The sequence below is a fragment of the Corvus kubaryi genome, unplaced genomic scaffold, assembly GCF_017639235.1.
Source record: "Corvus kubaryi isolate FWS band 111438036 unplaced genomic scaffold, C.kubaryi_AGA036_p1.0 74, whole genome shotgun sequence".
NCBI lineage: Eukaryota > Metazoa > Chordata > Aves > Passeriformes > Corvidae > Corvus > Corvus kubaryi.
Genome location: NW_024582061.1, coordinates 13,569,983 through 13,592,372, shown reverse-complemented (window position 1 = coordinate 13,592,372; position 22,390 = coordinate 13,569,983). Strand labels below are relative to the sequence as shown.

Genomic DNA, 22,390 nt, shown 5'->3' with positions numbered 1-22,390 from the left:
CTCACTGCATGCAGGTAATGTCTGTAATTGCAAAGCAACTTCTGCATCTGTAAGGCAGCAGGAAACATGAAGTTTTTCTGACAGTCACCTCCTGAGTCCAAGGACTCCCAGCCAAACTGTTATTGACTGCCAAGGGACATAGGCTCCCTGATCACCTAGGCACTTTCAAAATATGCAAAAGGCCTTAAGGTCCTCTGAATGGACCTTTCTGTTTCTCTGTAAAGACTCCCTGCATGTAACTCTGATCTCCAGCCAGTCAAAGGTATTCCACTTGCCTACTTGTTCCAGGTACCTAAAACCAGGCTGCCTTGCCCCGTGTCTTATCTGTGGTCTGGATGCAATCTCGCTAAAACCAGTGGAACCACAGAAAGCAAGAACTGCTGCCAGAATGTGGAAGGTGTGGTTATACCTAGCAGAGCTGCTGACAGCAGCATTCCTACCCATCTGCACTGGGAGATGTTACTCGAGCTCTGTTATCAGATATCTCAGAGGCTGCTGCACCACGTAATGTGGGAGTCTCTTTGTCAACATCCTGTCCCTAACAACTGGTAAAAAAAGGAAAAATGGGAGGGGACTGTCCCATGAGGGGCAATACCAAAGTCAGACCTTTCTGCAGGCTTGGCCCAGTGACGAGGCTCCCAGATGTCTGAATCTCTCATCTGAAACACTCGCTATTTCAGCAACAGCCAAGAGCTGTGTGCTTCAAAAGGAAGCCCAAGGAACAAGTCAGAACATTGTCTATCAGCTGCACAGTTGTTCCAGTTATTTTGTTTGAGCTGTTTTCCCAGGATAAATGTACATTTCTTCAACATCACAGTGTCCATGGCTCACCAGAGCTGCATGCACACACAGCAAGGGGCACGGGCTGTTCTCAACCAGAGTGTTTTTCCTTCTCTCCCCTGTCTCTGTCTCATTGTGTTTAACTTTTAAGCCCTGTTTGCTCACCTTGCTAGTCAAAACAGGGCTTTATTTTTCTTTTCTAGAATGTGCAGGGCTAGTGCAAGTAGTTAAGAGAAGCAAGCTGTCCTCCTTCCACAACATCAATACTCTCCTTGCCAACAATAATTATTCCACATGGGGAGTTTTTCCTCTTATCTGCTGATGCATGTGAGGGTGGTGGTGGTGTTAGTGATGGGATATGCCGCCTCTTGATGTTTCCTGGATTTTCTTTAAATGCTGTGTTTTGAACTATGAGATTAGGAAAAGGATTCTTTGCATTTGCCTGCAAATCTGCTGGCAGCTGCCCCTTCAGCATTTGGCCTGGGTCTGGCACACACCTTGCAGCCTAATTTTTTTTCACAGTGACTGCATGCCAAGATTTAACTCTCAAAGGGGCATTTCTTCTCCACCAGCAAATGAAGTTTCAACTTCTTATGCAGCAATGCTTTTGCTTAGACTAGCCCAGTACCAGGAGAGGAGCCTTAACAGGGCTACTCCGCAGAAAACACCCTCAATATCCTCTCTCTATCTGCAATGTAACCTTGGTGTTGTGATTTGGTGCCTTTACTGGCTCCAGCTCTTGCCCAGAAGTGCTCAGAATATGCAAGATTAAGTAGCTAATGCTGTTGGGAAGAAAGGGAGCTTGCTTTTCTTTCCCTTCTTCCCTAGGTGTCTGTTTTCTTCCCTTAATCTGTGTGTTACTTCCCTTAGGGGCCACAGGGATCTCCTTCAAGCTTAATACATCCCTACCTTTGATGAGGAACTTGAGAAGCTCATGCAAAGGACTTGCAATCTGTCCTAACTTGGCCCAGGCTGGAGACCTTTATTAATTAACTTGATTTTACCAAATTCTGGGGGGCTTGGAAACTGAATTCAGTTTATAAACTATTTTGTGAATAGGACTCAATCAATGGGGAACTCAGTCCTACCTTCCAGCACAGCAGGAACCAATCCCCAAACATTTTATTCTCTTATGCAGCTGCCAGTCCAACCACTTCACCAACAGCTGTGCCAATTCAGAGCTGTCTGTGGTAACAGGGCCGTGTCTCTTCAGAGAGTGAGCAGGGTGGCTAAATGCCTGACATTATAGACTCTAAGCTTCTCCTGAGATCTGAGAGGTTTCTGGGATATTCTTTGGTATATCACCTCTGCTTCAGAAACATTTTCTGTCCTGGTTATTAAGTTTCTCTCTTATAGTTTTGATTTTTTTCTCCAGGTGATGAATGATGGATCAAACAGGGAGGCTGCAGACAACATACAGAATAGTCTGCTTGCTTCACAGATGGCTGAAGCAGAGCAGGAATTTGCTGTGCTGTGTAACACTTCTGTTGGGGTTTTGGAACCTGAACAGAAATCAAAACTCAGTGCTACCATGGGGAGCTTTGTGTCTGGTTGGGCACAACCCAGAATGCTGAAAGGGTTTATAATGGTGATGATAGTGGTGATGGTGGTGAATTGCATGCTGATGGGTGGGGACAACGACAAATGCTCCTCCTTGTGTGTGAAATACCGGGGCGGTTGCTGTCCCCGTTGATGTTCCATGCTGCTCTCTCTAGACACTGCCCTCACAGACTGGTGCCTCCCTCAGACCTCATGGTAGGTGGGACAGGGACAGGCAGATGTCCTTTCTCCTGTCATTCATGAAGGGCTGTTGGGGGCCCTTGGTTCACAATAAATGTCAGTTATGATTAACTCCTACTTCCTTGGGCTGGGACTCAGACCAGGTAGCACAGGCCATTCCCTCTGCTCATCACTGTCCCTCAGCAATTCTCCTGCCCTCCAGCACAAAGTGCCTTGCTTGGATTTGGCTGTGGGGAAGAGATCCAAGGGACAGCTTTGGTTTATTCGGTCTCTAACAGCGAGCGGTGGCACTGATTTCCTGGCTCTATCCTCTGCTAAGAAAGGCTCCTCTCCCCAGCTGAATTTGGAAAGCAAATCTTGTTCAGAGTAGAGATGTAAGTAAACCCAAACTGATTCTCTTCTGGCTCTTGAATCCCTTCTATGCTCTCTTAGTCCAAGGTTTGTGTACATAGGCTGGCTTGGCCATGGATAAATAATGCAGCTTTGTATTTTTTTGCTGCTCTCAGGTCAAGAAAGCAAGGTGGCAAAGACATAATTTATGTTTCTCTCACCTCCTTCACCACTATCAGAACATTTTGCAAGCACATGCCTGTTGCACAATAAGTCACTGACATCCACTGTGTCTGTTTTTTGTTCCCCCTCCCTCACCCCAAGTTCTCTCAGCTCATTAAAATCTTCAACTCGCTGGGTCCTGAGAAGTTCCCCCTCGTGGAGCAAACGTTCTTCCCAAGCCATAAGCAGATGGTGAGTAACTTTGCTTTCTTCTGATGCCAGTATGGATGGGGTAGAAACAACAGATGCAAGCTGGACACAGGAAATGGTGGTGGGAATGCTGGGAAGAGTCTAAATTTTACTTACAGAGAAATACTAGTTAAAAAGTGCTATGCAAAAGGCACTGCTTGGGAACCTCTTTCCTTTCTTGCCCAGCCCTCCCCTAGGTCATGTAAGGACCCTGAAAAAATGTACAAAGAGGCTCAAAGGTTCAACACTAAAGCAGAACTCCATTGTAAAACAGTCAACAAAAAGCTCATCCCTTAGAGCAAAGAATCACTCTATTCAGATAAAGTGGATTTTCTCTACTCCTGGAATTGTTTAAAATACGTTGACAATTTGGGACGTGTCCTGAGAGATGTTTGTTTCACAATATTAGTTTGCTTGGTCTATCACGTGCTCACCATCCATGAAACATTTATCAGCCTGAAGGAACTCAGGGTAACTTGGAGTTCTTGAAAGAGTTTGCTTCAGCTTCTCATGTTTTCTTTGCACAGTGCTCTGGGGCCTGGTCTTTCTGTCAACAGCTAAACACTCAGTGTCCTGTGTGGCTGCTGGGCACTGTACCAAACTCTTAGGGCACCTTCCAAAGGAATCTGCATAGGTGCCTTTAGTCCTGGAGAACATGGCAAAGAGAGGGGCTCTGTTTAAAGCTGGTCATGGCTCTTGTTTTTCCTGCGTTAAAAGGAAGACTAGTCCTTTGTGAATTTTTGCTCCCAACTTACATCCATGAATTAGTGGCGCTTCCTACATGGCTGAGGCTTCGATGAAACCCTGTATGAACCATGACCCCCTGTGTGACCACTGGCTGGCTGAGCTAATTAACCAGGCTTGACTGTGAACCCAAGCAGCATTGCCAGCCTGAACATGAGGGTTGTTGAGATGCCAAACTAAGGCTCAAAAATATTCAAACCCCTCTTTTTTCACACACTTGTTGCAACACTGTGGGCCAACCACAACGCATAACAGGGTGTAGGTTCCTGATCATGCAGGTTCTTGTGCAAAATCCCACTGCTGCCTGCTAGGTACTCAAATACTTTGAAATGCCAGACCTTCACCTCTCTGTTCCAATACTCTGCTCTCTACCTGTGCTAGGTAGACTACAGCACTTCTATGCTTCACAGGCACATGGTGGAGGTAAGTACAGTCATGAAGTTGTATTATCATTTAAGACATAAAGAAATGGATAGTCCTTAAACAATGGGACCATTTGTTGCACAGTTCTATGATGAATTAGTTGATTGTGCCTGTTGCATTTAATTCCTAATGATTTATGAAGAAGGTTTTGTGACATAAGTAATGTTTCAGGACAGTTGTGACTTTGATCACCACTTCAGGAATGGTAGTTCTGGAAGACTTGATAAAGGTTATCATTGCAAATAAGTTAGCTAGCACTTTTAGCAAGATCTTCTTGTCTGGAAATCTGATTCTTGGTTCCTCGGATGTAGATGTATTTGGTGCCAGCATAGTAGTAATACTGATCTTAATTTCACTTATTTTCCATCTGTATGACTAAACACCTACTTGGAGATGCTATTACTTACTTCCAAAAGGGTACAGGAAGCCTTTTAAACCGTAGGTAATCTCATATGAACACACACACTACTGCTGACATGGAAGCCTGAGTAATCTGGTTTAAATCAGTCACTTTTCAACAATTTACAGAAGCAACAATCCACTTGGGCAAATTCAGGTCAGCCCTTCCCAGGTGGACAGGTCTGCCTCACGGAATGAATCTACACAACTTCTAAATATCTTTTCTGGGAGCATCTTCTCAACACCCTGGGCTGTGAGAGTCTGAGAGGTCAAGCTTACACCAAGCAAGCTGCACTGCAGTCATCACCAAACACCTGCGAAAGTTGCTTGCCCACAGTGCCTCAGCTTCTCCATCTGTCAGACAGGAATATACTGATCCCCTTTTACCACTCTTCTTTTCCTTCTCCTGGAGGCATTTCCAAGCTGGACCAGTGAGCACTCGTAAAACACACTGTGGTCCTTTGATGGCTCAACCCCTGGAAGTGTTTATAACAAGTGTTATGGTTTTACCTCTCTGCAATGTCATACACTTCAAGCACTTAAGTTCTCACACAGGAGACCCTCACCCTTCTATATCCAAAATTTTCCAGAGTCTACTTTCTAAACCTTTGGGTTAAACAGAAGAAGAATTCAAAAATCTGTTTCATTCTTTCATCTGTGTAGACACTAGATTTTCCAAGAGTAAAAGTGAGATACAGGAATTATCTAACAGTAGGTCCATTTTTGTGAGCATTTTAATTTAGCTGAAAATGCTTTTTCTGAAACTTCTTTCTCATAAGAACTGGGCATTTTTAATCAGCCTTAAACAGTAAGCCTAAAGAGAGGACACAAGATTCTGACATTTCATAGCAAAAAAGATGAACCCCTCTTCCTTTTGCCATGGGCATGCACCTTCCAGACCTCCCCATAATGATCAGTTTTCTGGAAATAAGAGCAATCTGGCACGTGTTCTTCCAAGGACCTACTGGTGCTACAGCCAGCCCTTGCTCTGTACTGACCTCCTATGGCAAATTAACAACTGGGAATCATTAACTTCAAAAGGGCTTTTTCACCTCTCCTGAGCTTATGACCACAGTAACAATTCTCAGAGAGACCAACCTCTTAAAAAGAGGGGGGGATTCCTGGAGGGATCTTTGCCAAAGTGCCAGATTTGCCAGAGGTGGAATATCTACTTTGGGACCAATAAAATGGTATCAGGAAGGGGAAGGAAATTAATAAATCCAGTTGCAAATCCATTTGTGTGCATTTGAAGTCGACAGAAACTAATATAAGTGAAGCAGAGACAGAATGTCTGTGATAGAAATAAAACCACTTTACTGTTTAGAATAAAAGGACACTATAAAAAGTGAACATTATGCAACATTACCTTAAAAGACAATATACATTCACTGAATATAAAATTTATAAATAACATGGAGGAAAACTGTAAACAGTGCTAGAAAATTTAGCAACAAATACATTCCTTCTGGACAAGATTTTTCACATGGGTTTGGTTCTCTCCCCAAGTTTTCATGACTATCAGGAACAGCAGAGTGGCTCTATGAAGGAAGGACAGTGTCAGAGAGAAGGAGAAGCCAGTACAAGCAAAACAGCAGCAAATGTTTAGTGGGTTTTTATGTTTTTTCTCAAGACTGGTAGCCCCAAAAGTCACTTATTCTAAAAGACAAAAACCTTTTGCAGGTCCCTAAATTTTGTTCTGTCCTTCTAAGCTGTAAGTATTTTCAGAGACATCTGCAAGGATGGAGGCTTGTTCTCATGGAGGCCTTTACTTTCAACAGTCTTTACTGTAAAAAACACAACAGTATGTTTCCCATCACTGTGAGGTAGCATTTCACTCTGACAAGTATGAATGGGATACAATGACAGATTTATGTTTTAGAATAGTCCTACATAAAGGGCCATGTAACTCTTCAAACCATAAATTTAGACCTAAAAATGGCACTTTTTTCCCATACTGAGGACCTTATTCAAGGAACTCCATGCACAGATCTCCTGCTCTCTAGCCCCTCCATTTTGGAAAAGGAACATAGAATCTAATCTTTCAGAAACCTTCAATATGTATTTTTGTCATTTTAAAGGGGAAAACACTCTCAAGCAAGTAATGAAAAAATATGCATAAGTAAGAAACTGAACAGCTTCAGTCTAGAAATTAGTTCACACTTTAAAAAGTACTTTTAATAATGTTGGTGTGTCTAAAATATGGTGGCAGGGTGTGTGTGTGTAATCCTGAACATGTCCATTGGCAGGCAGAAGTGACTTAGCAAGGCAGAAGAAAGGAGAGCAGACAGAAAGGAAGAAGTCTTTGAGTCTGATTTAGAGCCTGTTCAATCCATGTAATGGCTTCCACTTCAGGAGTGCCTTCAGGCAGGTCTTTAATGCAAGCACAAGCTGAAGCTTAGCCCAAGAAATGCATGTCCCTGATAGCATGCACAGAAACAAAATAAAGAAGCTTCCCAAAAGAAATGTATTTTCACTGGATTCTTCCCCCTCCTTTCGGCTCCGCATTTTGAACAGCCTTAACAACTGTTTCTTTACACAGCAAGGGCAAAGATTTGCCACCAAACCTCCACCCCTGCCAGTCTAGCTGTCTGCATCTCAGAAATATTTTACTGTCTGCAAAATAAAGTGGGAATATGCTTCATTTTCTGGTAATGCATCTGCTGTTTTGTTTTGTTTACAAAGCACATAGCTACATGATATCCTACTTAGGACAGAAGTCCTCATAGTATTAGAACACAAATATTTTCACAATAATTTGAGTGCAATACTGTGATGTCTCAGCTAGCTAAATGAATCAGTGACAGGTAAAATATGCAGAGCTGCAGTTCAATGAAAATTCAAATCAACACTTTACTGCATCAAGGGGCATTTTCATTTAGCCTTCCAAAGCTGTGAGAAGTGGCTGCAGCTCAGAGACACTGGCCACCTTGAGCTTGAGGAGGGCCACAGCCTGCAATGCCAACTCCAAGCAATGCAAACACTGAGGGCAGCTCCATTCTGCCCTCAGTGACCCTCACAGGTTTTGTCAGCCATGCACAACTCGAACAGAGATTGTTCCACTGGGCCCAAAGCCCAAACCCATATTTTGCCAAAAGGAACAACATTCTGAACCACTACCTGCTCCTGTGATGGGTGTCATGAAGCACCCTACTCTCCCTCTCATCTCCAACCCATAATTTAGGAGTAGTCACAGGGAAGAGGACTCTAAGAAGTGTTCCAAGTCTAAATCACAGGAAAATCCAACAGACTTTCAATGTGTTTTGTGCTGCATTGCCACTCAGAGCTGCTGGGAAAAAAATACACGCAGCAGACTTAGGCATCTCTTACAGCAACTCTCTGAAAATGCCCTCTAAAGTTCATGCTAAAAATGAAGCTTTTTGCTGTAACAAGTCATTAGCAAATGGGGCATTTCAGAGGGTGCACGTCTGGCAGAGCTCTGGTAGCACACAAGGAACATAAAAACACACCAGAGCCCATCTCAGACACCCTTTCTTTTCTATTTGGCAAAGATGTGCTAAACAATCCTCCAGTAACCGAGGTCACTGACTGTAAAATGCTGTATTGTCCCAAGCTGGAATCACTGCAACAACTTTTTCCTGTTGGTGGCAGCTCTGCTTTCTAAGTGGAATGAACGGAAGATATATGGAAACTTAAGATAAATAATCATAATAATACAAAAATGAAGTTAAGCACAATCTTCTCCCTGCCCAGCCCTCCCCATCCAAGACTCAGTCACCCATTTTGTCAGCACCCCTTCTTCACCATCATTAAAACTTAAAATACTTTTATTTGATAAGAAAAATTATATTATAGTTTTCTTAATAATAATAAAAAAAATCAAAATAGAATGAAAAAAAAAACTTCTCCAGTCAACAGCAAAGCACAAGACAGTAAGGCTTCTCCTCCCACATGACTGCAGGATATGGTATGAGCACATGCACAGGGCTATGCCTAACAGTGCCTAGAGGGAAACACAGCACTTGACACAGAAGGAATCCTCCGGGCAGTTGAAAATTTTATGATCCCAGACAACAGTTATTAGGAGACCACTTTTCCTTGCCTAGCCCACACACACACTTCCTTTCACTATATAAACAAATGCAGCTATTGTAGCTGCAGGGGAGGAACCGTGGTGCAAGGAGTTACAGAGGAAACAATGACTGTAGCCACTACTGCAGATACACTGGAGCTTCAAAATCTTAAAAGCAACTCACTGACTCGGAATGTCAATATTTCTGTCTTTAAAACACAATCAAACCATTCTTTTGTTTATAACACCAAAAAAATTCCACGTCCTGTCAAAAATAGCTTATGTCATTATGCGTATATACATCTTAGTTCAGCAAAACACTATTTTGGCAATTTTTTTTTTTTTTTTTTACAATAAATGTTCTAGCAAGTCTCCCCTTTCCCTCTTGCACGTGATTGATTTACAGTTGTTATTTTTGCACCTGTTTGATTTAAGGTGTTCACAAGCTGGTTTTGCTGTTGAAGCTGAGCTGCAAAAATTTCAGGGGCCAATGCTGCTCAAAACGGGATGGCACAACCCTTTATATGCTCTGCTGTAATTGCATTTACCTCCCTGAAAATAGGAGATGGGGTTTTTGTTTTTGAAACAACAACAACAACAAAAATACTAAATACTCTCTCTTTTTTTCTGGGGAAAGTCAGAACTTCAAATGTGCTGTTGCATTCACATTGTGACTGAATTAGCAAGGACAGTCAGTCAACAATGCTTTTACCAGATGATGTGGTCAGACACACCAGGTAAAGTCTCCCACTGCTGGAGTCAATCACATTGCCAATCTCTCCTATAGAGGAGAATTTCTTTTGGATGTTATTTTGTCCAGAGTTTAGGCTGGATTTCTTTTCATTTTGCTTCATTTGCTTGATTAATCTGATTAATGAAATCTGTTTCCCTTGAAATAGATTTGTCTAAGTATTTTCAGCACTTAGTGCATGAGGAGGGGTGATGGGAAGCCAGCGCATAGAAGAATACAGTGCCTAATTGGCATAGTTTTTAGATTTTTGTTTTCCTAAAAAAATAGAGATTATATTGCTACAGCTAATGATACATGTAAGAGAGCAAGAGCTCCATCTTTTTTTTTTTTTCCTTTTTTTTCCCTCCCATTTTTCCCTCTGGTGTGCAAAAGTAAGCTCCCAAACGTCTGATCAAAATGAGTGGTATCAAAAAATGGAAAAGGTGATTACAAATTCAGTAAGGTAGCACAGACTTTTTTCTTTCCTTTCCTTTTTTTTTTTCCTTTTCTTTTTTAAGTGTTCGAAGTGCTAGAATTTGCATGAAAATAGGCACTAATTTCATTGTCATCATCACGATCTGGTAAGAGTTAGTGTCCAAAGGAAGATCAGCCACAAGTAAGGGAGAGGGGAGATAAGGAAAGGGATAGCTGCTCAGGGATCTGTGGCATTGATTATCGTCTTGTCTGGAGGTGCCCATCCTCTGTACCAACTGCAGTAGCCTTCCACCCTCTGGATGCAGGCATAGTGCTTTGCTTGATATCCCGAGTGGCCGAAGTTGGAGAGCATGTCTGTCCAAATGCACTCATTCTTGGAGGTGGCAAAGCAGGGCAAATAGTAGCAGGGCCTAATCTGCAATTGGAAAGAGAATTCAGGTAAGTCTACATGTAAAAACAACATTATATAAAATGTCTTTTTAACAGAGACAAGTGATTGAAAATTCCACTCCCTCAAACCTTGCTTACTAATCCAAACTTCAGCCTCAGTTCTGTAAGCACGTAAGCATGTGCTTAGCTTCACACACACAGCTAATTCTGTAGTCAAAAGGGCTTTTCAGGTGCAGAAAAGTTGAACTTACGTCTATGTTTTTGCAGGCCTGAGGCCATGTGAAAAAGTCTTAGTTCCAGTGCCAGGCTGTGGGGTTTTAAGTACTCAAAATGTTTACACAGGAAAAAAGCTGGACATATCTTGCCAAGCCTTTGGTACCTGATTTCATTCACCTGCAAATGATTCTGCACAGATTCTGAAAGTCTTCCCCAATCCCAATTAACTCCAACAGGGTATTAAAAGCATAGACTCTGCACTTTTATTTGATTATCTCTTCTTTGGTCTCAACACTAAAAATGAACTTTACTTTTTCTCTGTAAAAATTGTTGTCCTCCATTTCTCTTCCTGGCTGTTCTCTAGCATCATCAAGTATTACCAGCCAGGGGAGACAGAATGGGCTTGAATGTCTGATGCCACCTTAGAGACACACATACCTTGCAGCCACAGCCCAGGTGATAACGATGGTTCAGTCCTTTGCGCTGGGACAGAGTCAGCCGGTCCCATTTCTCATACCAGTTGCACAGGCCAGTGTAAACCTTCCCCTCATACACCCGGCCTTGAAAACAGACACATGGTCACAAGTTAGCACTTCTCAGCTCAAGCACTTCTCTCGTTTCCTGAGATGGCTAATGCTCTCAATATGTTTGGCTTCAGCCACTGCTCAGCAAATGTTTTCTTTTTATTAACTGGTTCAGGAATCTCTGGCCAGCAAGATAACAGCACTTCTGAAAGTCAGAAGGTGTTGTGCTGGCTCTAAGCACCACCAGCAACATGCAGGTTAGTAATGCTGTCAAGCTCCTCTTAACAACAGAGAAAATGAGCTGACACCCTCACTAGAAACAAGACTTGGCAACTGTCACATGTCCATCCCCCTGCATCCCCCCATCTCAGCAGCCTGCGTTTCTCCAGCTCATTCCAAAAACCATCTTCCATTTCTGACACAGCCCAGTAGCACCCAGCTCCCTGTGACAGACATGCCAGCTCAGGTATAAATTGAGAGCCATGGACTTTCACACAACATACTTCTCACAGCATGCCAGGGTGTAGGATACACTTTTGGAAAGAGAGGGACATCTAGGGAGTGAAATGACTCTCAGCATTGTAGAGTACCGAACACCAGAATACTGTTGGCCATCTTAACACTTAGGAAATTGTGTACAGAGCTGTCCACACCACTGCCCATGTCCTTAGCAGGTGCATGTATAGGATAGAAAACTTATGGAGAAGTACATGGTCCTTTACCTGTAATCAGATATTGGTACTTGTTGACCTCCAGCTTGACTCCACAAAGACTCTCAGAGGCTTCTGTGTAGATGTACTGAACGTGTGGCATTATCTGGAAGCCCCTATACATCTAGAGAAAGAATAAAAATGCTTTCAGTCATCTTAAGAGAACAAATTTCACTTAAGGTTCTTTACAATCTACATTCCTAGTTTGTGGTAGTAAGCAATAAATTTTCTGGTTTTTACAAGAGTGAAGGAATAATGACACTGGCTGGACTCATGGAAGCCTCCCCACCAGATCTGCTGGTAAAGCAGAAAAACCACCTGCTAACGAGCCATTGCAATTCAGCACAGAGACCAGTTTTTCCCATTCGTATTAGTTCCAGTGGCACTAAGTGAACAAAGCACCAATGTTGCAAGCTCTGCCAACATCCTGAATTTTTTTTTCCCTTATAAAGGTCATAATTAGAGAGAAATAAAATTAGTTCAAGCTTGGAATCTTTCTCCTCTATGCGATTTACACAATTTCTTCCAAACTAAGAGGTTTTTCTTTTAAACAATTACCCTATTTTCCAGTGTTGCTGCCGTAAGAGTTTCAAACCTTTGGCGCTTGATCTAAGTCATCAAGTCAGACACCTCCTCCTCAAACGCGTAGCACACACAGCTCCTGCTGACCTCAGCAAGGACTTAATGTGTCTCTAACTCAATGAATGCAGACATTGAATTCTACACCATCTTCTAAAATTAGTCCCGTACTGATGGGCACCGTAAAGAAAATATCATGTATACATAATTCCTCTGCACTCCTCCTCCTTCTTCATAATCTTTCTTCCAGCTCAGTTTAATCGAAACATGAGCCCACAGATGCACTGGCAGTTGGATTCAGTCAGAAATTAGCACATGTCCCCATCTGACCTGGCCTTACTGCTGCAATTTAGAGAAACTCATGGCCACCTGTTAGCAGCATAAAGAAGTCTTTGCATAGCAATGAAACAACCATTGCATGTGTACATTGGACCCATTAAACATATCCTATTTTTGAGACACATAGGATTATTTCCCTGAGAATTTCATCTTTAAAATTTGTCTTTTCAAAGCATTCAGTCACTCTTTTTTCCCCGCCAACTCCATGAATGGCCAATATTTAGAAGTTAAAGAAGAAACAATAGAAGTCAGAGAAAACCAGTTTCCTGGCATTTCCCAGCCTATCCTTTTCTCTCTCAGCTTTACTGATAGCACATTCACATTTGGCTTAGCAGTAAATATTAATGTGAGGCAAAAGACGACCAAAAAATCCCAAACAATCCCAGAGCTATAAATCCTTGCCTCTGTGTCACCTAAGCTGTAGTATTCTTCTCCAGGCTGCATTCTATTTCTTGAAGTCCCCTATTACCCCCAGGGTATTTCATCATTCCCCCACCTCCTTTAAAAACAACAAATCTTTTTCTTTCTGAAAGAACATGTTAATTTAACAGATTTTATGCTAGGCCCAAATACTTCCTATAAAACCATAAAAAGCTACTACTAACTCTGCTATGCTGAGAGGCCAAATTTTATTTTTGGAGCATCTACGGAATGTCAGCCAGGTGATTTTTTTTCTCCTTAGATAGATTCCCTTAATTAGCATGATCTTGTAACAGTATCACAACTCAGTAACAGCACTGCTGGGTACAGTAAAAGACATGCTAAAGAGTTTGCATTTTCCAGCCTTTCTTCTACACCCAGCTAATAGGCAAGGCCATTATTTTTTTTTAATTAATCACAGTGTATTAACAAAAAATCATAGATCATGCTTGAAATATGACATTGTGTCCATAAGTGGCCAAAGTCTTTCAATGGATATGGAAGAAGTGAATTTCACCTAATCTCTGCTTTATCTCTGCAATTTTCTTGGTATCAGATGACCCACTCAGATTTTCCAATCCAGTCAACATAGCTTGAGACCTAGATTCTGGCACAAGAATCCAGTCTGTCCTTGGATGAGTTATTTAGCCCTCAGCACACTTTTGTTTCTTGCCTCCCAAGGGTACTGTGAGGGAAGGCACATAGAATAAAGGTCACGTGTTCAGACCCCATCCTAGTGGGTGTCACACCAAGAAGCTCAGATAACAGTATCTAAGCAGATAAGACTAGCTAAGGTAACAGCTGGGGCTGCCCAGTCCCTCCAAGCAGTGCGTTATCAACACTGCAGAGGGCTGCACACTGTGCATGGCAGTGCAAGGGATCTGTCACTCGCAGTGCTGAGCTCCCAGTCATGTTGGACTAATTAAGAATCTGTGTGACAAGGTCTGCACGTGGGCAGGCACACTTGGAGCCCTTTCTTCCTCTTGCCCACAGGGCTATGAGCTACACTAATCATTCCTCTGGGAAGCTGCTCAGGTCCTTCCTACAGGACTGTTACAGTCATCACTTCGAGCATCTTCGGAGCCATCAAGCTCAACATGACTGCCTATGAAGTAGCCAGTGATGCTGAACTGGGGATTGCTTTTCAGCTCCTGGACCTAATTTCCTGTTCACATTACCATTAGGGACACCACTGCCAGGGCTGCTAAAGGAAGCATGCTCAGCCTCTCAAAAAGCACTGCCACTCAGCCCTCAGTGACCCACATGGATGGCAGCCACTGTCACACCGACTGAACCCATGCTGGGGCAGACAGGGCCTGCCACACCCTCTGATGACTGAACAAAATTCACCAGGACCTCGGTTCTCTTGGAAGGAAAAAGAAAGTTTGGCAAGGGGGAATCTTCTACAGATGCCTGCTGTCAAAACAAAAAAACCAATACCTTGAGCATTATTTTTGGATACACAAAGTGTCTTGGAAGTGCTGTTAGACCAGTCAGAAGAAACCCAACCAAAAAGCTAGCCTGTCTCCTAACTGCTACCCTCAGAGTTCTCCTGTCCCCACAAATGTGTATTTTTGGAAGCATAATAACAGGGAACAAAGTATTAGCAAACATGACATGGTGATGTCTGCTAGTGCTGCTCTATTTCCATCTGTGTCAGCATTCCCCTTAGCAGCCCCCATACTGCCTCAGAAATGCACAGGCAAATCCTGTGGTGGTTCCTGCTGCTTAAGTGACTTCACCCTGTAAAATTGTTCATGATGTTCCTCCCTCTATCCCTCCCATGTGAGGTTGCACTAGATACCAAGAGCTGGGAGTCACACTTTGCCTAACCTTCAGCTACCTAAAATATAGGCAATTCACAGGAATTAGGCATCCTCTCTAGTCAAATGCCAAGAACAGACACCTCCAGAACAACTCAGCCTATCCTAAAACAGCTGTCTACAACTTGTGGGCTGAATGACACTTTGGTGGTTCCTCTCTCTATCCATTGACAATGAAGAGAGCAGGAAAGACTCAACACCTCATTTTAGTCTGTCTAAAATTAAACTAAATTAATCCTACCCCACTTCTTTCCTCTTGGGACTATCACATTTCCCCCCATAGACTCATTTTACAGATAAACAACAAACCAAGGAAAGTCTCCTTGCTTCTGGCAGCCTGTGCAGGGTGCTGCCATGGTCAACCAGGACTGTGTGTGCTCATGGAGGAGAAATATCTTATCTCCTTGTTTCCTTTGCAGTTTCCTGAAATAGGCTTGGGCCATTCTCAGAATGCACTGCAGGATCACAGAACACATAGGGGTTAGATCAGTCCTGAGCAGATTTATGACACGTGATCTCAAAGTATTCTTATATTATTTGAGAAAGCAGTGGGCAGAGGCAGAGGTTGCTTGGAAAAGCACAAGGCCTCTTCAGACAACAAACCTGAACACTAGAAAGCCTGGCACTGTTCTGTCCCTGTGGGCTGACCTTGTGCTCCAGTTTAGGCCCCAAGCTGGTTTAGTTGTGAAATGCAGCAATGAGTTCAGTGAGGAATGTTACTGAGATCAAGAATCTAACCCGGCAAACTCCAAGCAGCCTGTGAAAGAACTACGGAGATTGTTTTCTGCCCTTTGAGGCTTTCAATGCTTTCCACAGGCAATTCAGCACACACTGATAGACTAAATGGCTTGTTTATTTTTCACCTGCAGGTGCAGAAGGGTTTATGTAGACTGACATGTTAGTTTTATCTTCAGAGTTGTTCCCATGCAGCTGTGCAGAGCCATAGGCCTCCTTTCAGCAGGCGGACAGTCAGCTTTCATTGGAGCAAACAAGGGAGAAATTTGCTACATCACTCTGAACTCCCCCACTGTATGGATCTAAATCCCTCTTTATACTGAAGTCTCTAAGCTCAGCAGAAAGACAGCAGGGTTTCCAAAGAAGACACTTGGTTTGTTTGTTTGTTTATGAAGAACTATGGCCTCCGGACATTCCAGTCCTACTGAGCACTTTGCTTCAGGTTCCTTCATGCCAAAGGTCACAGTTAAACATCCAGTGCAACATCCCACCAGCCCACCATCTAAGCAGACATAAGGGCAGTTTGACCAACACAAGATTTCCTCTTTAAAATCCCACTTGGTTTTGTTGGACACATAGCTTCCTAACAAAACACTGTGGAAATGCTCCTGCAGAAAGGCCCTGTGCTGCAGAATAACCCAATGAAAACAGCCAGGACAGGCTCAGGTGTCTTATTTATTTAGAAAAGGGGCAGTGTTATTGTTGGTAAAGGGTAGTACTTAATTTTGGGGACTACCATTATTCTAGATCACTGCTGCACCCTGTTCATGGTCGTATGTTAGACGGGAAGCATCAAACTCTTGGCACGGAGAAGGAGGGAAAGTAATGGTACTGGACAGATCAGGATGAAATCAGAAAGAGAAGGTGATGAAGCCACTGCAGCACGTGGGCACTGAGTAGTTTTGTGAAGCAGGGTACACTTGCAGTGCTGTGAGAGTGACAAAACTGGAGAAGAACAGCATGGAGTGCTGCAAACCTGATGAGGCCAACAAAAGCCAAAAAAAACCAAAAAAAGTGGCAGTGTTGTCTCATTATTGCCAATACAACCAGTTGCTTATTTTTCTTTGTAAAAAATATGTATTTCCTTTGGATCTTACAGAGAAATTTTTAAGGTTAAGGAAGTCAGTAAGCCCAGCACCTCACGCCCTCCTACTCGAAGCGCAGGCATTCCACTCTTGTGGAAGAGCCATGCCAGGACCAGATTTGGCTACCTACATGGTTTTGTGACAGCTTATGAAACAGGCTTTGCGTCTCCTCCTCCCCGCTTTCGTGCTTAGCTATAAACTGCCTTATAAAGAGAGTTACTGTTACAAGGCAGGCAAGTGACTGGTTTTTTCTGAACCTTTACTTTGTCTAATATGTTTCAGATTTCTGCAGTCTCTGCCAAGCTTTTCCATTCCCTTTCTTTTTTTTTTTTTTTTTCCTAAAGACATAAACCAGTCTTATGACTGGAATGGCATTGCCAAGAAAAACAATCTAGGGCTAATTTTTAGCATTACATAACAAAGGGGCAGTTTAAGAAAAAAAAACAAGTGCAAAGCAGCAGGTTGGGTGCAGTTCGTGCAGCAAAGAACTAGAGCTCTGAAGAAAGGAACCAAAGAAATCAAGCAACTGGTGTGGTTCTACCTCTTTTCATCTCTGAATCAATATTTTACAACTCTTCTGAGCTGACAATATTTAAAAGCTACAGTGCTCCGCTTAGCTTTATATAAAGACTTCATTGTATGATTTTCATTTGTTTTGTACATGGAAAAAAATGCTGTAATCCTAACTGGTGGTCACAAAGAAAGCAAGGAAAGAAGAGAAACAAGCACTCTCCCAAGGCTAGCAGACCCCCTACCATAATTTCCTTCTTGGATTTAATGAAAGTGCTGCATGGCAAAGCTGGCATTTCCAGTCCAATACTGTGCATGTTGAACACAAAACATGACTTGAGTACCTAGAGAAGATCATCTGCCATCTTTTACTACCAGAAATTTTAAAATAATGGAAGAATTCAGGTATTCAGCATTGTATGTCAGGAATGACCTCTTCCTGCTCCTTTCCCCACTTCAGGGAAATGTCTACCAATTGCTGGTTTCCTTCCATTCAGTATGGCCACTACAAAAAACTGCAGTGCTGATAAGTATGCAAAGTGTTTGTTACTAAGTGTTAATTAGATTCCTTACCATATATACTAGCCCATGGGAAATGTCTGCAAACATACCTTCATCTGCTTGACTGTGTACCGCATCGTTCCAAATGGTCCATCTTTCATGAGCTTCTTCCCCACCACTTTAGCTCGGATCACTGTCATAAGAGAGGAAAAAACAACAAATTGTAGACAACTTTTCACAACATTAATGTTATACCCCCCACTTAAAAAAAAAACCCACAAAATTGTTTAGATAAACTATCCTGTAAAATAAACAAAACTCCAGGTTAACCTTCCTCTCAATTTATTCTAAGCCTCACACACAGTGAAGGCATGTATAATGGGATGCCAAAGCAGGTATTTGTTTAGAGGAATCCAGTTCTGTGTGAAGAATAAGAACAAGCATTATTTGTGGTTAAATCTCAGCGAAATCTGCAGAGCAGACTGTAGCTGGGACCAAGACAGATTAAAATCTTTGCACCAAGCCAGTGGGATGAAGTTTGTAATGCCTTAACTCCCAACATACAGGATGATGTTCAACAGGGTACTACTTTTAAATTGTTCTTTGTGGGCCCAATAAAACTTTTCTTTCCCAATAAACACAACAACACAGTACAGTGCACTGGAACATCCCGTATCTGGGGATTTCACTACAACTGCCACCTTTGAGGTACCACAAAACTAACAAATGGTCCCTTGAACAAACAGCTGCTGTGCAAAACCAGATTATTCAGCAACCATCAAGTGCCCAGTGAAAGCTGCCAGGCCAGCCAGAAGTCACCTGGAAGACAAAATAAGCTGACCCATCAGATCTTGTGTCCACTGCACTGCATTCCCTCATCAGTGTGTGGTCTGTGCCATAGGCACCTCCACGGTACCACAGATGCACCATAGCAATGTCAACTGAGCCCAAGCCATCATATGTAAGGATTTTGAGGTCCCATAGATAAGGATTTTTTTTAATCTAGTGGGCAGTTTACAGTCAGTGCTTAATGAAGGGTTCTCTTGCTCACCTATTTTTGGGGCATTCCACATACACAAAAAAGAAAATTAAAAAAACTGTTCTATCAATCCTCTTTGAAAAAGTTCTACAACCACCTGCTCATCTCAGTAGAGGAGCAAAGCTTAGGGACAGGGCAGGCATTACCCATTTTAATCCATCACAGAAAACCAACAAAAAGCAGGGAGGCATAGAAGGGAGACAAAGAAGTGGAAGCAGGAAAACAGAATGAGTTATTTGCATTACAGCACTATCTAACAGCAGCAACAAAGTTCAGGCATACGTTTTGCTGACATATAGGACATTAAACAAGCCTCTTGTTGCGTCATAGTTTATTTAGGTTTCAAACATCTGTAGAAACCCACCGGAAGAAATGGGAAAAAGAGAAGGCCAAAGTTTTTTTTTACTACCTAGATCCAACTAGGGAGGCAACAAGCTTGTCCTAGCTTTCTGAATAATCAGAAGAACAGATTTAAAGGAACAGATAGGTCTGGTTTTACACACCAGTTCCTGAACCTTGTTCCACGAGGGTGATGTGAAATGAAGACAAATCCACTCTGCTCTGATTTATAACCTGTGCTTCAGCCAGACGTGTCAAAGAAATTTTAAACTAGGTAAGACAGTCCTGGCTTTGATTCAAAGAACCAACAAAACTTTCATTCATTGAGTGTAAAACTTAATTTTTTTTTAAACTTCTATTTCCCAATGGCAGTAAAAGCAGTTTTATTGATTCTTCTGTTTAACAAGTTGTTCTAACTTCAATTTACTCTTATCTTCAATATTTAGTAGCTATATTGAACCGTGCGCTTGAGGACTGCAAATATCTTTAAAGAACTAGCTTCCTCCACCTGCTGACCCCAACCACCACAACCACCAACAAAGCTACAGAAACCAGACTGTACCAAGAGTCAGTGAGAAAGAACACAATTCCCTTAAGACTTTGTGAATTCTGGGACAGCTCACTAAGACTGGAGTCTATAGCAGAGAGTGTCCAAAGTCTTATCTTCATCTGCTGATACACTGAAATTGAAAAAACTGGTGCTTGCCCAACACATCTAAAACCAACAAAGAAATCTTTTATCTTATTGACAATGATAAGAAATACACTAAAAGGCAGTATTACAAAATGGTAATGTTTCCAAACCAGAACACAGTTAGCATCTAAGATGACAAGCACATTCTCAGTTGCTGACAAAATACCTAAATAAATTTTTTTTCCTGTATTGCCCTGCTAGCTTGTCACCCCTTTGACTTCTAGTTAGGGTAGCACAGCCATTTCAAACAGAAGCTTTGATTTACAACAGCTTCACTAAATATTCAAAATGCGTATCTCCACTAGCACGTGAGAGCATTCCAATTTCAACTAATGATACCCTTGCAAACAAGTAGAAGGGTCTGTAGTTTCCTATTATTGTTCCCCAGTAAAGTTGGAAAAGAACAGCTATCCTAGCAAATTCACTTAGAAAAGCCAGGACAAACCTTAGTGTGAGCTGTCACTTCAAACCTTTTGTAAATGGGTCAAGCTCTCTGTTTTTCAGAGAAGTTGCCTTTATCACCCCAATGGTAACTTTTCTAGCTAAGTTGTTTTCTTTAATGAAGAGCCAGAAGTGAACAAAGAACCCACCCTGCAAATTTTTTCCCATATTAAAGGGAAAATCAAGCTGTTAGCCAAGAAGCAGGGGATATTCCAAGGTAAGTCTATCACCTGTAATCCCATCCCTGAGTATTAGATGCCTCTGAGCCACTGGAGAGAAAAGCTGGATGGGCAGGACTGCTCAGAGGTTGCTGTTGCATGTGCAGCTTCAACCCCCTAAGGCTCCACACACAAGAGCCACTTGCACACCTTGCAAGCGCAGAGCTCCGAGCTGCACATCTGCAGCCACGTGTTTCCCAGTCCCTCTCTTTGCTCCTTCAAAGCACCATTCCCCAGTTATATGGCCACTCTTCACACCTGGCCAGAAAATAAAGACCCTTGCTCCTGACTGAGCAGGGGCCATGCATACTTGTCAGAAGAACTTTTCAGCCTCTGCAAATTATCTGAAATTTACAGCATTTCTGTTGCAAATTCAGTCCATGTTAAGTTAATGAAGCTGACTGTTTACTGCTGCAGACTCCTACTTCTTGAGCAGAATGAGGCAAAAGGTGCTGTGACTGCTCTCCTGAGCTCCTCCCTTCTCCTTGAAACTCTATTACAGTCCTGCTATTACTGATGGGAAACTTTATCCCACACAAGTGGTCACCAAAATAGCTGCATATTTTTAAACCGCAATTCCTTTGAAGCACTGCCTATGAAAATACTCCAAGATGAATGTTTCTCAGTACTTTGGGGTTTCAGGTCGGGTCACTTTGTGGGACTAGAGCAGTTGGCAAGGTCTCATGAGTGATTTGTAATTATTTATGAAAAACTAAATTAGACAAGGATATAAATCTTGATAAGCATGGCAGTCATGCCATGATACAAAGAGGAGAAAACATATGTACTGCTTCTCAACATTTGACATGATTAAAAAATTGAGGGAGAAAACGTCCCCTCATGAAAGGAAGGAAACTAGGCATTTAGTTGATACTCTTAAAAAAAAATGAAAATAATAACCTGCTGTGTTTGAGGATTCAAGAAATTCATCTAAGAATGTATCACAAATTATTAATGTATTTACCTCTTTTCCCTGTCTTTTTGTGGTTTTTGTTTGGGTTTTTTTTTAATGTAAACTAGCACGGTAGTTAGGAAAACAGAGATTTGCCAGGACTAGTATAGTGACAGCAGCTACTGATTTGTGTTTCCCTGGCATCCCTAGGGTGGTACAAACTGTCTGCAGGCGCATGTATACACATAAATACGGCAAAAATTGCCTACATATTTTCCAAATGTCACTAGATGAAGTCCTATAAAGGCAAACAAATCAGAATGGGCATAGGAGAAAAAGGACATTTATGACATTTTATTTGCCCATATGCATACATGTCTAACTGAAGTACTCTTTAACTTATCACTTACTCTGTAGCCATTTTCTCAAGGATTCATAGGGAGAATAGGCCTAAAGGCAAGACCTGAAGCAGAAGAGGACACTGACTTTACATCTGAGATGCAAGAAGGCATTCTTTTCACGAGTCAAGGAGCAGAAAAACAGGGAATGAGAGATGAAGACATGCACTTGGCAAGCTGAGGAAACAACACGGTGAAAAGACTTGTAGCTACCAACCAATTTCATCCAGGCACACAGTAACTACTACATGTATGGTAGCTCTTTCTCCCAGCTGAAAAGCAAAGGCATCAAATGTCCTGGTTCAATCCAGCCCGTGTCCTTTATAGGGGCCAGCCACTAGATGGTGACCCTGTCCCAAATCTTACCTTCCCCTGATGAGAGGGCAGCGGTACAGACCCAGGCTAACACCGCCAATCCCAGCTGCTTGCTCAACTGCACCATGAGAACCAGATGCTTTCATGCAAGTGGGCTGGTTGTCATCCATAAACAGCATTTTAAATGGAGGCACACCCTT

General features: G+C 42.3%; 2 protein-coding genes across 4 annotated transcripts in view; one reads left to right on the top strand and one right to left on the bottom strand.

Annotated features, from left to right (window-relative positions):
• Nucleotides 1-22,390, top strand: part of SYN3 (synapsin III) — a 189,228-nt gene that overhangs the window by 55,882 nt on the left and 110,956 nt on the right. For both annotated transcript variants that reach the window (XM_042050906.1, XM_042050907.1), the window contains one exon: nucleotides 3,175-3,264. In XM_042050906.1, coding sequence (XP_041906840.1) covers nucleotides 3,175-3,264 — 90 coding nt within the window. The remainder of the gene's footprint in view (nucleotides 1-3,174; nucleotides 3,265-22,390) is intronic.
• Nucleotides 6,118-22,390, bottom strand: part of TIMP3 (TIMP metallopeptidase inhibitor 3) — a 40,953-nt gene continuing 24,680 nt past the window's right edge. For both annotated transcript variants that reach the window (XM_042050909.1, XM_042050908.1), the window contains exons 2-5: nucleotides 17,965-18,047; nucleotides 11,875-11,986; nucleotides 11,067-11,188; nucleotides 6,118-10,437 (exon numbers count right to left, since the gene is read on the bottom strand). In XM_042050909.1, coding sequence (XP_041906843.1) covers nucleotides 10,240-10,437; nucleotides 11,067-11,188; nucleotides 11,875-11,986; nucleotides 17,965-18,047 — 515 coding nt within the window. In that variant the 3' untranslated portion in view covers nucleotides 6,118-10,239. The remainder of the gene's footprint in view (nucleotides 10,438-11,066; nucleotides 11,189-11,874; nucleotides 11,987-17,964; nucleotides 18,048-22,390) is intronic.